Source organism: Simochromis diagramma, unplaced genomic scaffold (genome assembly GCF_900408965.1).
Source record: "Simochromis diagramma unplaced genomic scaffold, fSimDia1.1 OVJJ01000816.1, whole genome shotgun sequence".
Taxonomy (NCBI): domain Eukaryota; kingdom Metazoa; phylum Chordata; class Actinopteri; order Cichliformes; family Cichlidae; genus Simochromis; species Simochromis diagramma.
Genome location: NW_024386908.1, coordinates 15,355,585 through 15,371,199, shown reverse-complemented (window position 1 = coordinate 15,371,199; position 15,615 = coordinate 15,355,585). Strand labels below are relative to the sequence as shown.

The following is a 15,615-nucleotide window of genomic DNA, read 5'->3' as shown; positions in this document are numbered from 1 at the left end:
AAATCCAAACTAAGTCCAGACTTGGGAAATAGCTGTTTAACTGACTTTGAATGTGGCATGGCTGTTGGTCTGAGTATTTCAGAAACTGCAGATGTGCTGGGATTATCCCACACAACCATCTCTGTGGTTTGCAGAGTCCATAGTCCAAAAAAGATAAAAAACATCCAGTGAGTGGCAGCTGAAAATGTCCAGGAATAGCCAGAGCTGAGAGTAAGGCGACAGTAATTCAAATAATCACTTGTTACAACCAAGGTATGCAGAAGAGCATGTCTGAATGCACAGCCTTCAGGTAGATGGGATACAACGGCAGAAGAGCCACACCTGATGCCACTCCTGCCAGCTAAGCACAGGACACTGAGGCTACCGTTCACATGGGCTCACGGACAGAAGATTACAAAAACGCTGCCTGACCTGATGATTCTCGATTTCTGCTGCAATATTCAGATTGTAGGGTCAGAATTTAATGTAAACAACATGAAAGCACAGATCCATCCTGTCTTTTCTCAGCGGTTCAGGATGCTGGTGGTGATGTAAAGTCCACTTTGGGTCCTTTAGTACCAACTGAGCATCATTTAAACACCACAGCCTACTGAGTATTGTCGCATGCCTTTATAACCATAACATACTGAACTCCTGTTTGTTGCTTCCAGTGCGGTAAGGTAACGTGTTAAAAGCTCAAATCATCTCAAACTGGTTTCTTGAACATGACAGTGAGTTCACTATACTCAAATGATCTCCACAGCCACCAGAACTTAATACCAGTAGAGTGGCTTTGGCATGTTGTTAAACAGGACGTTCACATCATGAATGGAGCCGACAAATTTGCGGCAACTGCGGGATGCTATCATTTCAACATGGAGAAAAATCTCCGACGAATGTTTCCAGCACCTTGTAAAATCTGTGACAGGAAGAATTAAGATGGCTCTGAAGGCAGTGTGGTGCTAGAAAGCTGTATCTAATGAAATGTCCAATGAAGGCAAGCAACACATTTTTACAATATTAACAAATGAGGCAGGCAGTGTATAGAGAGTGGCTTGAATGGACTGTGGCTGCATGCCATGGCATGCCAGCTTCTATAGACCGACTCCTTATGATGGGTTTGAGAGTCAATTAAATGTATCAGAGTAGAGGTGCATCATGGGCATTATAGTCACAGTATACTGTATGCTCACATCTCAATGATTTTAGCTTGTGATCTCCCAAAACAAGTCAAGTCTCACACTGGAGGTGTCAAATAATTTAAAAAGCCAGCATTTAGGATTTATAACAGTAATAATATAAATCTCCACATTAATGACCTAAAATGTGTAATAAAAATATATTTTTTAAAATGAAGAAAACATAATTAAATTTAGCATACATTTTTTAAAGATTAAAATCTGCATAGTAACTATATGATATTTAAAAATCAGTCATACGGACATAATGTAAACCACACTTTTCAGTGAGATGAGGGTTAAACCAGTCATCTGATGAAAACAGTTACTCAAAAAAATCCCAAACCTGAACATTTTTTTCCTCTAATAATCCTCAAAGGTGATCCGGATTCACATTAATAAAAAGCCAGATTGCAATTTTCCATGTGAAATGTGTTCAAGTGATAACATTCAGGGACACGAAGACAACACTGCTCACATTGTTCCACACTATATAACAACAAAATCCCTACACGAGATATCTCCAGTGGCCTATCAACAATTTCCTGCTAAACAAAACAAACTAGGCTTCAACTCGAGTAAGTCCATGAAACGATGTGGCTAAAATAGCTGCAGATAAATCCATATATACACACAGGAGGTCAGAGACATCATGGCAAGGCTATTAGTCCTGCATGGTGATGTCACAGGGTCAGATGTCTGAGATGTGTTTTACGTCCAGCTTGCCTGCTCGGGGAAAATATCAGAGCAAAAGTCACGGCCGAGCGCAGGAATCATTGCTGGAAAGCAGGCAGGGCTCTGCATGCTAAACAGGCTGACATTTTGCCTGGGAAATCCGAATGGAAACAGGAGTCCCATACTCTGTTTCAACACAAACCAACCAGCTTAAATCCATGCTTATCTGATGGGATACATAAACACAACAGCATAACAAATGAGCTGGGCCCTGCTTGACCTTTGATGGTCATGAAGATGAGGCAGTGTGAACTTACTGGACTCATTTAAAAGACCAGGCTGTAACTGAACCAAGGACTGTGATATGACTGCAACTGCTGCAATTATCTTTACAGCTGGGGTTAACTTAATAATGACTCATCTACTCACACAGCTATCAGCATACATTTTGGCCACTTGCCCTTTTCATGACGTACAAACTGATGAGGTAAATATAGTTAAGTACATTTAAAAGATACCAATCATAACATGAGGTACTTTTAGGATTCAGAACAACTGTGATGTAGATAACACAAAATATTTGCAATTTAAAGTAAAAGTTTTTAGGAAATAGTCCCCTGAACAGCCCTATTTTGGTAGTGGATGTGGTTGTGGTTAAAAGTTTATGTAAACTCATTGTGGGCATGGATGCCGTGGTAATTTAGAGCTTTTAATGATTTTTTAAACTGTTCTTTTCCAGGGTGAAATGATTTGTACAGCATCTTTAATGACATTAAAAACTGCATCATCTACGTCCACATTTTATAGCCTTTTGATGTTCTTCTATCAAACCCAGCATTATTATTAGCTTTTAACCAGGAAATCCCGGCCAAGAGAGACCTGGCCAAGGTCAGAAAAAACATTTTTCTTACAGTAAAAAAACAAACAAATGCAGTCTAAAGCTCTTGTACTACAAAGGGAATTTAAATAACTTCATCTGCATGAAGATGCTTCAATAAAAACAGAAAATAAAACACGTCCTAAAAAGGAGCCCTGTGGGGCACCTTTAATTTTCCCAACAAAATCATAATTATGACCCCTGCATTTCATTACTCATCCAAGTGACTACTTCAATCTCAGCTGAATGCAGGTTTCTGCATCCTTGTAAATTGTACAACTCCATTTCTAATGGTGGTGTCTAAATATTATGGTGTCAAAATAATTTACATTATATTTATTTACCTTTAAACTATCAAATAGAGATGCAGAGCAAAAACAATTTGCTTGTCGTGCATCACTTTGTTGCTTGTGGATAGTCTTGGTTGTGATTTTTTTAAGATAACCATCTGATATAAGTACCACACACTTCACATTGCTAACAGTTATTTTGCCTATAATCACTACAATTTTATGAAACTGATTGCTTTGTGGTCATTTTCAGGTTCACCAACAACCCAGTGACACGTTTTGACTTCCTGAAACATTTCTCCTCCTCTATTCAGCCTGGAATTCAGCAAATTTGTGCAAGAGTCTGCTGCTCTGCTTTCAAACTCACACACACAATGTGGAAATAGCAGTCCTTATCAGTAATTAGCTGGAAAAGATCTGGGAACCCATGCACTCAAGACTCATTCTAGTAGAGCCAATAGATATATACACAACTGGTCAACAGCAATCAAGCTACATTTAAGAGCTAGCATTGTTTGGTCCGTGTTGAAGTCCTTATTCTCATCATCTGTGAGCTAACAGCTCCTCTGGGGCAGGCGCTAAGTGAGGCTGCTGCATTAGTGGTTTTATCATTGATTTGTTGGTTCGCTGATGCAGAAGAGGTGTTTGTTTCCAATAATCCAGATTAGAGCAAACAAACTCTCTGTAAACTGTCATATCCATGGTTTACCATCGTCAACCTCTTTGGGCTTAGTGCTTACCCAAAGAAATGATGGCAAAATTATCCATCTTCTTGATGACTCGTCCCATTTAGGGTTGCAGCTAAACTGGAGAGGTGGGATTCACCAAGGACTGGTCACTTGGCTGACAGAGGAGCAGACAACCACACTCTCATCTCCACAGAGTTGTTATGTCTCCAGACCACAGGAGGAAAACAACTAAAGTATAGAATATTAATTTTACTGCAGTGAGACTTGCTTCTGCAGACAATTTTTTTTTAATGTAAAAATAAATAAATAATAAGTTCAATTCCATTCAGCATCTTTGGGATCGACTAAAATCTTAGTAAAGCCCACAAAGAATACATCATCCTACAAACAATTAGAGAACAGATTATGCATTTCTGTGTCCCACATTGCTCTAATTGCCTCCAAACTTACCACCAGAATGATCCACTGGGCTGTTTTGCACTTTCCTTTATATGCGTGATCATTTCTTTTCCTTTTTAAAAAAATAAAAAAAAATTCAAATTTTATTTCAAAATGTAAAATATCTTTCACCTCATCAACTTTTTCCACTGAAGGAGTTTTATCTTTAGCTGAAGCTAATGCAGACAATCACGTGATTAAGAGTGGATTAAGAAGAAATTATAACTGCTGGATTTTTCTTAGATGGGATGCAAACAAAACAAGACTAAGAAAAAGAGTTCATGGACTTGGTCCTCAAAGGAAAGCCTTCTTTTTGTAAGTCTCTAAAGGGCAGGAGAGATAAGAGGCTACCAGGACACCTGAGCCACATGCTCATCTTATTAATATTGCATGGGAAAGACAGAGGCAGTCGACACAGGTGGTAATAGGATCCTCCCATTGGGAACAGTGGGAGATTCCCCCAGTCCTTCCCATCATCACTTCAACACTACTAACTCACTGCTAGTCAAATGTCCTCATGAAGTAATCGTGTTATGCATAATCAGAAGTGCTTCATGTCTGAGATGATACACTGGATAGGAGAATTTTCTCAGACACTACAGGGAATGAATAATAGGAAGGCACTGCTGTTTGATTGGGGAGCTCTTTTCAGCCGCTTGTCACCGCTGACTGACGGCCACATAAAGCTTCTGCTAATCCCCCGCCCTCCCCTCGCTCCCAGATTCACATAGTCACCGGTGAAAACAGCAGGTTAAACAGTGAAGCATTTCCCCTGCATTATGTCTCATTGCTCTCATCCTCTGCCCACCTTGTTAAAAGCAACCTGGGCGGACAGAATACCAATGACAGAGGCAGCGTGCAGGTCTGAGATAACAGCCAGTGGCGAGCCGATCAGAAACCCAAACCCCAACATCTATCTGTTGGGGAGCGCAAGTAACAAGAGCAGCAGCACAGAAGACGGTCTGTCAGTGTTTATTTACAGAGTATTTACAGTCAGGGGGGAAACAGAGAAGGCAGCGTGGTGATGCATGTCACCGAGCTACGTTTGCGCATCCTTGTAGAGAACATCTGCCACCAGGGCTCGCACTGCGGCCGGATCATCAGCATCTGTGGAGGCGAAACGCAATGTGACGGTTACCGCTGAAACCGGAGTACTGACATGTGACCAGATTAACATGACTTCACAGGAAATGACTCCACAAACGTTCACGGTGCATTCGGGCACGGTCTGATAGGCACCGTGTCAGATTACACAATTAGGAAAGCCATACATTATGGCCGTGACTGATGACATGTTGGAGATCGACCAATCACAGCTCGCAGCCTTTCACAACCTGTTGATGTCACCGGGATTAAACAGGAATTTACACAAACAAAGGCGCAGATCATATCGACTCATATCGACTGTTTCAAGCTCAAATGGAAAAGATGTTAGCTTGCATCTCCTATCGGGTAATCGTACGAAGTCTTACAAGGGAAAAGGCTAAAAAAAACCCTAAATTTCAGCCTTTTTGTGGAAGTAATAATCAATCATCGTGCAATTTACATTCATAATGCAAATATTTTAGTTTATACTCAAGAATATTTGCTTTAAACCTTTAATTTATTATTTGGCAGACTTTCAAATATAAACCTACTAATCAAACCAGCACATTGTTATTTTTTGAGACACTAAGATGCTAAATTGCATTTGTTTTCCTAAACAGAAGAATTAGTTTTAGTGGTTGATTATTATTTATTCCTGATTCATTTCTGACTTCTCCAAGAAGTATTACATTTGTTAAGTAGTTTTGTTAAGTAGTTTTGCATTTGGCTAGAGTCAGTGTTACAGCACAGTCTCAAGAGTCTAAACAGTCTTTACAGGGCCGTAGAAGGCCTTAACACATCAGCAGGACAGGTAGCTGCTCCTTTATGCAACAAAGAACAGGATGAGCACTGCCAGAGCTACAATATAACCTCCACGAGGCCACAAGTGTGAATGTCTGAGCAAACAATCAGTGGGCCCTGTGCTCGCTGCCCGGCACCATTGAGCCCGATTGGCATTTGCCATCGAATACCAGAATTGTAAGTATAGATGTAAATACTTGGGAGGACAAGGAGACGAGATTAAGATCTTCTGCACTTTTTAAAATGATCCTTAATATTTTCCAGTGTGTAATGCTTCCAGTATTTCTTTTACACATAGGATATGAAGGTGAAGTCATAGCATTGAATTTGAGTGCAGGATTTTAAGCTGCAGTGCTCTAAATTGGTACAAATCATTATTCCAATTGTCCTCTCACATACTTTCTGTGATCTCAATTCCCTCTCGCAGGTCTGTCCCAGTTTAGGATCACTAATCCTGCAACACCCACTGAAAATTTACACAGCATGCTTTTAAATGTCAGAGTACTCAACATTTTTAATACAGTTGTTTACATAGTCTGTTATCTGTCTCCAGAAGAAAAAATACCCTTCATATTGAATCCAGGCTGTTAACTGGGGTGAAAGTAGATGCTATTTCAGCTTTCCCTCCAATGCGTTGCACTGCCCTCCAGGCCTCGATTGCGAAAGAAATAGAAATCAGATTTGAAAGAGGTCTTAAGCATCCACTCATTGTATTTACTTCAGATCACTTATGTTGGTTCCCTGTAGGCCGACGACTTTGTTGTTGGTTGCGCATCATTGAAAAGGTCCTGGAAACGGCCACACCACATCGTAAAAGGGATTTTTTTTAAAATCCCAGTGAATCTTTAAGAGACGGCACTGTGCTGAGGTATTCTGTGTGTGACTATCAGACACTATTGTTGGGAACATCTGCCCCTAAATTTCAGAACCTTCTGGGAAACAGCTGCAGATTAAGTGAGTTAATACATCAGTGAGCAGCTATATTTAGTCCTGAACTGCACACTGGATAAATATGACTTTTTGTGGACACAAACGCCTAACTTCACAGTCAGCCTCCCACCTTCATCTCTACTTTGATGTCAGGTATGCGCCGCTTACCTTGCACCGCTCAGCAAACATCGCTGACACTTTACAAGCTGATGTTTGAACTCGTCCGTCACAAATTTGAAAATGACCACGTAGGAACAGCTGATTTAGAAACCTTCCCCTCTTTGTGATGGAGAACTGGCAAACTCATAATCAGCGCTTGGCTAAAGGGAGCTTATTATGGTGAAAAAGCAGCAGGGGAGCACCTCAGAGCTGCTGCTGACATTTCAAGGAGGTCAGGGTGAGGCAGCTAAAACCATCGACACCTACAGAACAGTTTACCTTCTTTTCCTTCAAACTACTGGAAATTGTAGATGGCAGATGGACAGCAACGATTAAAGGCACATTTTTACACTAATAATGAGTCCTTCCTTCTTCATTCTTCACATCACACATTTTCCACAGTGGGTTTGGCAACAAGCCTGTGAAATCACAGTCAAAAGAAAGACCACAGGCCCAGAGGCTGAATTATTAACACAGGCAGCAGGAAGCACTGCTAACAAAACCAGCAGCACTGATAAAAAATAAACTGGAACGTGTGTTTTCACCTGCAGTCGTGACACTGCAGTAAAGCTCTTACAGAGATTTCTGACGTGAAGCTTTTGACAGGTTGGTCATCCATGCAGACCAACAAGCATGACCTCATCTGTGATTTAATCACTTCCCTCCTCCCTGACACGAAGCTCAGAGACTAGATTTATGTTCTAATAGCAAAAGGCCTTTGACAAAGGAAATTAACAGGAAATAAATAACCACTGTGTGCATCCACAAATGATTAACCTGAATCGAGTTAAGCATCACATTTGGCAGGAGGACGACATGGAAATGCACAAAGACCCTTTTTCAGAAAGAGGAGGATCATCTGTGGGCTCTTGGAGTCCACCGCTCTAAGAATACTTGAGTCTTTTCAGATCGGAGGACTCAGAGCATGTGTTTACATTCGGATGTAGAGAGAAGAGTTTCTCCTATATCCCGAGCGGGTAAAAATGAGAAGGTTGATACTCTCTCTGATGTATCGGCTGAATATAAAGTTGCCACCAGCAGCTGCTTAGCATGAAGTCCTGTTCTGACCCCTCGCAGCGAGGTTAGAGTGGAAGAGTCTCTGAGCTTGAAGGCGACACAACAGATAAGAAAGACGACTGGAAGCGCAAGCAGGACCACAGTCATTTACTTCTCCCCACATTTACAGTTGCACCGTGACTGTGTACTCTGCACCAACTTGAGGCCTCTAATGGAGAACACTGGGCAGAAAAAAACTCAGATGCATACATCGCAGCGACACGCAGTTCATTTTAACCACATACGCTGTAGATGGTAACTGTTCTTTAATTTCAGCTATATTTGCATGTAAAGCGAGCAGTCAAAGGGAAAGGTTGGGTAATAAACAACCAGTTTTTATAATGCAGCCAGAAGCAGCTAAAGTGTGCCTGCAGGAGGAGAGCATAAACTGACACTAGGGGGCGGTAATGACAGCTACGTGTAGAAAAAGCCACAAGACTTGAATTAACACTCAATTAATACCAAACGTTACATCTAACCAGTTTACAATATCCTAGTTATATTTGTTTGGTGATCAATAGGAATTCTTGCAGAGACTGTGCTGCAAACTGTTTCTTTAAAGAAGAGTAAGAACTTGCTGGCAGGGCCTCGTTAGTTGTAAAGTCTGTCATGGTGGGGTCATTTTCTTCCTTCCTCCTCATCAGTATTCAGATCAGAGCCCCAGTTGGGCTCTTATTCGCCCTCAAACTGAGGAGGTGTGTGCTTGACTCCGAACGCTGAGCTGCCGACGTACTTACCGACTCCCAGCATCTTCAGGTGGCTTTTAAAGCCGGGCTTTTCCTCCAGCACTCGCAGCAGGTTGGTGGATTCCATGCGCTCCAGCTCCACCTTCCAGTAGATGTAGATTTTGTGGTTGAAGCTGACATAGACGAGGCAGGGGCCGTTTTTGCCCTCCTTACATGTGTACTGACCTGCAACCAGAGAAAACCTGAGAATCTTACACACAGTTTTTAACTCAACAGGTGGTGGCAGTGATATGAGGGACCGTGCTTTGTGAATACAAATAAACAGATCAGCAATCCTCCGCTGCCGGGCTACTGTAGCCTCCACACAACAAGTCTGATCTGTCTGAGGAGCTGAGAGCAGAGGGGAGTGAGGCCTGAACACCTCATTTAAACTCAGCAGGTGGAAAGCAGCAAAAATGGCTGGAATCAGAGATCTCAGGAGTCTTTTGTCTCTTTCTTTAATCCACTTAAAACCACACATGTCACACTAGGCGCCTCAGATTAACTGTCCAAACACTGCAGAGAGATCTGACAGCACAGATAAGAAAGACAGAGAGAGGAGAGGAGAGGAGGAAAAGCTCAAAGCAAGGCGAGGCTAAAGTTCTATGCTGCCATCTGGTGGAGCAGGTTTGAAATTCCACCTTTGTTTGAGGTTACAAACGCCTGGACTAAGGTAAGAAATCAGGTTGTAGAGAGCACGAAAACTGCAGTGAGGCCACGGGAGTGAAAATATATGAAAAGTCCAGAGGATTTTCACATCTTGTTTGAACTGTTAGTGTATTAAATATCATCGTCGCTTAGCTACAAAAATGATTTTCCACTAACCTGCAAAATGTAATGTAACGTGTGGGAAAGCTGAGATATACTGATGACAATGCAGTCATTTTCTAAAGGGTTCAGTCATTTAATTTGAGAACCTTCAGTTTTCTGGTTATTATTAAGGGTGTGGGGTAAAGAGCTGTCCTTCACCTGAGCTCACAGTTTTAGCTTGTTGTTATCTTGGCTCTGGCCCAGTACGCACATGTTTGTGGCCCATGAAGTAAAAGAAGTTTGAAGCTAGAGCCTGGGAGGAGTTGTAGCTGAGGTGTTGTCAAACATTTAGGTACCTTAACCTCAAATCCAGAGGTGTAAAGCAGATCATTTCCTGCTGAGAGAGGAAAACAGTGGAAAATATTCCAAACACTTTCTCCTCAAACAGTCAGAACCTCAAGTGAAAAATGGTTTCATCTGCATTAATCTGGAGCTGTGTGGACAGCCTGAGGGAAATATCTGTGTCTTCAGCTGCTGAAAGCTCCGCTGCGAGAGGCTCAGAGACACATTAAGCAGAATCAACAGATTTATGGATGTTCAGCAACTCCGCTAATCCAGAGGATTAGAAGACTCCGGGTGGATTTACCTGCAAAAATGTGTAAACGATTTACAGAGCACAGATCTGAGCATACACATGTCTGTTTATTATTTATTCTCTTTGCCTTAAGCTCACCATCAATACTGAGCTGAGTGAGTTAACGTGAAAGCCAAAAACGCCCCAGCGGCTTGTTTTTAAGTGTGTCACATTCAACAGTGAGCTGAAACTCGCATTATAAGTTGGACAAAGCTGCAGATTTAGATCTACTGTTGGAAAGTTCCGAGTGGCGCGTCGTCGCATTAGCCGAAAACTTGTCAAGTGTCGTGACCGTCACAGAAAAACGACGGCGGAGCAAAAACAAGGAGGAGGTGGTGTGACGTCCCTCACCTGCACAGAAGGCGTTGACGTTCTCGTCGAACTGGAACCTCACCACGGTCCGATTGTGGTCGATGATGTAGGTTTGACCGTCCCAAGCACACGCCACCACCTCCTCTCTGCCGTCCCCCTGGAAGAAGACACAAACACAGACGCACACGGTTGCTGCATAGCTGAGCGCATACACGAAGGCAAACACACATTTCTGAATTAATTCAGCATGTAATCGAGTAGCCGATGGACAACAAACTAAACTGGGACTAATTAGACCAGCCTGCGTGTGATTTTTAAGTAATTATGGAGGAAATGCCACAAAGTCACTCAAATTCATGCATCTGAAACTTTCAGTGAAGTCCTTAACTCCTCTAGTTTTTAGTATAAGACACTGTGCTATTCCTGAAGAGCAAATAGATGGGAAATGAAAAGTACTTCCAGATCTGTGTGTTTCCATACATGACCTGTACCTGCTGATGATACACCTGTCAGGCTGTTCATTACATGAGGAAAATAACCGAACAGGAAACAGTTGTCTGGTAAAAGTTTTTAAGTGAGCAGGGTAAAGGGTAAAAATCTGAATTTGGTCGGGTGTTGTTCTTGCTGTGGTGGCTTAATGGAGATCAAACTGGTATAGTATAAACTAAAGTGACTAACTTGAAATACCCATGAGTGCCGAGAAGAACAGAGACTTTCTCGACAGCGGCTGCATGACTGCAATGTCACGTGCAGCCTACACGGGGGGTTTTATTTTGAAAACTAAATGGCTTCTCTGTGCTGTTGTTACGTCTGACTTCCTGCCGGCTTTATCTGCATTTTAAGTTAAATGTTAGTTAAATGAGTCCCATCAGCTCCAACAATTTCTAATAACACACGTAAGAACATTAAAAACAGACGAGTTAGCAAAACATCTGTTTTTCACTGGAAACTAAAAAGACAAAAACAAACAAAAGGTTTATATTTGCTAAAAGTTGAAAGCGTCCACGAGTGTCGGCCTGTCGCAGAGACTCACTGTGACGTCGAGCTTCTGCAGGGCAAACAGCTGATGATCCACCTGCACCGACCACAACAACTGCTCCGAACTGTTCATCAGCTTCAGCGTCCCTGTGACACGAGGAGGCAGAAAACAGGTCGACCTTAAAAATGGTCAAAAATAAATCAACACGGCTAAAAACTGCTGTTGTGTACAGACTGTCACTGTCATATGCATTTTAGCATACAAATTAAAAAACTCTTTCTCCTGCTTAACCAGCTTGTTCTAGTTGATAGAAAAGCACAGACTTCTCCACAGAGATGTGGAGATGAGAATTGTAAGTGTTTAAAATTCCCATCCTACCATCTAAAGTACAGAGAGCAAACAGTCCACACGTTGACGACTCTTCCTTGGATCCTGTAAAAAAAACAAAAAACACACACACACAAAAAAACTGAATTCTTCTATTAAGATGCAATCAGCCATTTTTTGTGAGTTTTTTTAAAACCATATCAAACGCACTTTTATATATTTTTACTGTCACACCGATCGCAGTATGAGAGGAAATCATTTGCATCATCTGTGTTTCTGCATCTCAGCAGGATGATGAGAAGAGGAGACTTAAAGAAATTGTACAATTACAACACACCTAAAGAAACCCACTGAGACGAGACTCAGCTGCAGTTTAAAAGTGTTTCCAGGTGAGCGACAGGGCCCGGGTTTACCTGCAGACGCCCTCTGTCCCCACATTATTTACCTCATCAGCGACCCAGTAAACAAGCGTAGGTGCGAGTGTAAAACGAGCCGGCTGGTAAGAGCGTCTACCTTTGCTAATGCTGCCGATGAGGTGAGTGGAAACGTTCTTGTTGTGTATCCGCCCGGTGGTCAGATGGAGAACTACGTCTCTGGAGGGCCCCTCGCTGTGAGGAGGGAAATCACGCTAAATTAATCCAGTCCATCAATCACTTTAACCGCCACTCACATTATAATGGAGGAGGCGTCTACCTCCCAGGCGTGGTGGGGGTGTCGTCGCCAGAGTCGGAGGAGTCCTGTTGCGTCCAGGAGCAGAGCAGGATGGCGTAGCCGCAGCCTGGCTGAGACACCATCAGCTCAGGTAACCCCTCTGGACCCGGGTTCACTGACAGACTGTCCACCTGCAGAACAGCCAATACCATGTCACACCCTGATTATTTATTCAGCTAGGTCTCATCTATGGAGGGCCTTGAGTGCCCAAACGCCCTTTTCCATCAGTACCTACTAGGGTCAGCTCGCCATGGTTTTATGGGTTTTCTGTCGGGTCATTGCACCTGTACCAGGTACTTTTTTAGTACCTGCTCAACCGAGGTTCCAAATGATCCAAGGCCAAAATGTGACATCAACAGACTGCACTCCACCAATTGGCTGGTCAGTGGGATCACTCGATGAGTAAAGAAGGTGTCTCCTTCACAAAAATCAAAACCGCTGTTTTTGAAACCCGGCAACGGGGGAAACGTTCACAAAAAACAACGATGAGGTCCCCGAGTCTCGCCAAAAAGCCACAGACCGAGCAGCAGCTATATCGCTGCCTTGTTGTAGCATTCATGTCGCACACTATCTATGTCATGGGACGCTCGGACACATTGCTAAAAAGACCCCACGCACATTAGGTGGTACTCGATTTTTAATGGAAAATGAGTCGCGCCAAGCCGATCTGAGTGTGCAGTTTGTGTTTGCATATTGTGTTATGTTAGCGTGTCTTCAGGATTTGTACTGCGCTCATGCTGCTGTTCCACTTAACTGGTTTGTTCTGGTAGGAAGAAGATGACAGACTATGCAGCCATCGAAACATTCAGTTATTTTGACGTTTTCACAGTGGTAATACAAAATAATGTCACGTGTACACAGACGGAGGTACTGCTCATTGGGGTGGACTACGCTAAAATCATTTGGTAAAATGCTGCCACCTAGTGGTGAAAGTTTTCATTAAAGTTTGCTGAGAAAATATAAAGTATATTTATAAGGTGCACCTTACTGGCACTAGACTGCACCCTCTTTTGCGTTCAGAAGTGCTTTAATTCTTTGTGGAACAGATTAAAAAAGGTCCTGGAAACATTCCTCAGAGATTTTGGTCCATACTGACATGATAACATCACACAGTAGCTGCAGATTTGTTGGCTGCACATCCATGATGCAAATCTCCCTCTGCACCACATCCAAGGTGCTCTATTGTACTGAGATCTGATGACAGCATGAGGAGATGTGTGCACTGTGATCCAAGGGATAGACGTGGTCTGGAACAACACTCGGGTACAACTGTGCCAAAGTGTGCCAAGAAAATACCCCCCGCATCAAATCAAGTTTAGTGATTTCACATGCTGGTAAGAAACAACACCTGAGCTCACCTGTCCCTCCAGAAGCCATTTCTTCAACAGAATCAGCTGACCAGGCCCTGCATCAGAGCTGTCAGATGGCTCCTCCCAGCGAAAGGCTCGCACCACTCGGTCTGTGTATCCCACCACCAGCTCGCAGCGCCCATCTCCATCTGCAAACACGCACACGCTGCACTCAAAAATCACAAAAATCCACATTTATCACAGAAGAATTTAGCCAGAATTTACCAATATCACTGATGAGGATGACTTTGGTGTTGGCGGGAATGTGCTGGGTGAGGAAGGGCTTCTGGTCATCAGGTGACTGAAACTCGTGCTGGCTGGATGAGTCTGCCTTGCTCGCGGCGGCAGCTGTGAGGTCAAAGAGGTGAAACCAGCCCTCTGCGCCCACGGCAACCACGAAGTTCTGACACACAGAAAAAATAAAAAATAAAAACACGCCGTCACATCAAATCCTAAACTTTAAGACAATAAGCAGCTTCTGACTTCTCTGTTCTCACCTTTCCTTTGTTGCACACATCTCCAACAGCAACGCAGGTCAGCTGGGAAAGCACAACACACCACATGAGCCACAGATCACATGACACAAAAGGATTTTTCTAGCACCTGCACTGACCATGCCCACGCAGGACCTTATGATCCAAGGTTTGGAGTCATCGTTCTTGTAAACAAGCAGCTTTCCGTTGGTGTCTCCTACGACCAGCTCGTTCAGCTGCAGAGAAGGGAGACAGCCGTGTTAGTGGAGCAGTTGAACAATCAGGTAACACAGGTCATAAAAAATTTTTTTTTACTCTTCTTGATCAAGACAAATTCTAAAATGAGAAGCTAAAAAGTCATTAATTGTGAGACAAAACATCATTATATTTTGCTAGGAAAATGGGGAATAGATGTGTTTGTGTTTGGAATCACTGTCATGCTGATAAACAGAGCCACTGCCAATCAGATGTTTTCCAGGTAATTTGGCACACATCAGCAATAGTGGATCAAAATGTGACTTCTCTAGCACGACACTGGCTGAAACCCTAAGTTGTAAGTCATGTGCAGACACAGCACTGATTCATCCCTTTAGTGTGGTGCCTTTTTAAATTGTTTTTTCAGTCAGGTAGAAATGAAAATGATCAGGAAGCAAACAACACTCAACTGAAAATAAGTTAAAAAGCAGCCAGTGTCCGAACAACCCAGGAGAACTTGAAAAAATTACCAGAATTTTTTTAAGTTCTTCCTCTTTGTAAGCGAGACGGAGAAAGAAATGAGCGGCGACTCAAGACTTATTATAATAAGAACAGACTGCAAAAAGTCTAGTTATCAAACCATAAATAAATATATTACTAAATATATTTAGAATTTAATTTAAACATGTAAAAGTCTGCATTCAAGAGGTCCGAGAAGACAAAACAAACATTAACGATAACAATAATAAACAAAAGTTAGCTTAGCTTCCGTACCGAGTCGTTGTCTGCGTCTCCCAGACAGATGGCGTGAGGAAACAGAGTCCCTGTGAAGTCTAAGCTAACCCGGTGAACATAATTCAGAGAGCGCATAGCTGATAGTCTTTGTATTCCCTTTACGGCCGCTGATTTACCGATACTGCTCTGGCTACCTCGTTCACGCGCTCACCGCCTCCTCCTAGTAAACAAAACCACGTGACCTAATATCTACGGGATCGTAGCAGA

The 15,615-nt window shown here is 42.6% G+C and overlaps 1 protein-coding gene across 2 annotated transcripts; it reads right to left on the bottom strand.

The window, feature by feature from the left end:
* Nucleotides 1–5,082: 5,082 nt before the first annotated feature.
* On the bottom strand, nt 5,083–15,608 carry itfg2 (integrin alpha FG-GAP repeat containing 2). Of its 2 annotated transcripts, XM_040035919.1 has the most exons (12): nt 15,388–15,608; nt 14,559–14,654; nt 14,443–14,484; nt 14,171–14,348; nt 13,955–14,094; nt 12,579–12,727; nt 12,399–12,493; nt 11,937–11,990; nt 11,613–11,704; nt 10,619–10,736; nt 8,896–9,069; nt 5,083–5,233 (listed from the first exon to the last, which is right to left on the bottom strand). In XM_040035919.1, exons 1-12 carry the CDS (start codon nt 15,481–15,483, stop codon nt 5,166–5,168), a joined length of 1,302 nt encoding a protein of 433 aa, XP_039891853.1. In that variant the 5' UTR covers nt 15,484–15,608; the 3' UTR covers nt 5,083–5,165. The 2 variants fall into 2 exon arrangements, with proteins under 2 accessions (XP_039891853.1, XP_039891854.1); XM_040035920.1 differs by lacking the exon at nt 11,937–11,990.
* Nucleotides 15,609–15,615: the final 7 nt, after the last annotated feature.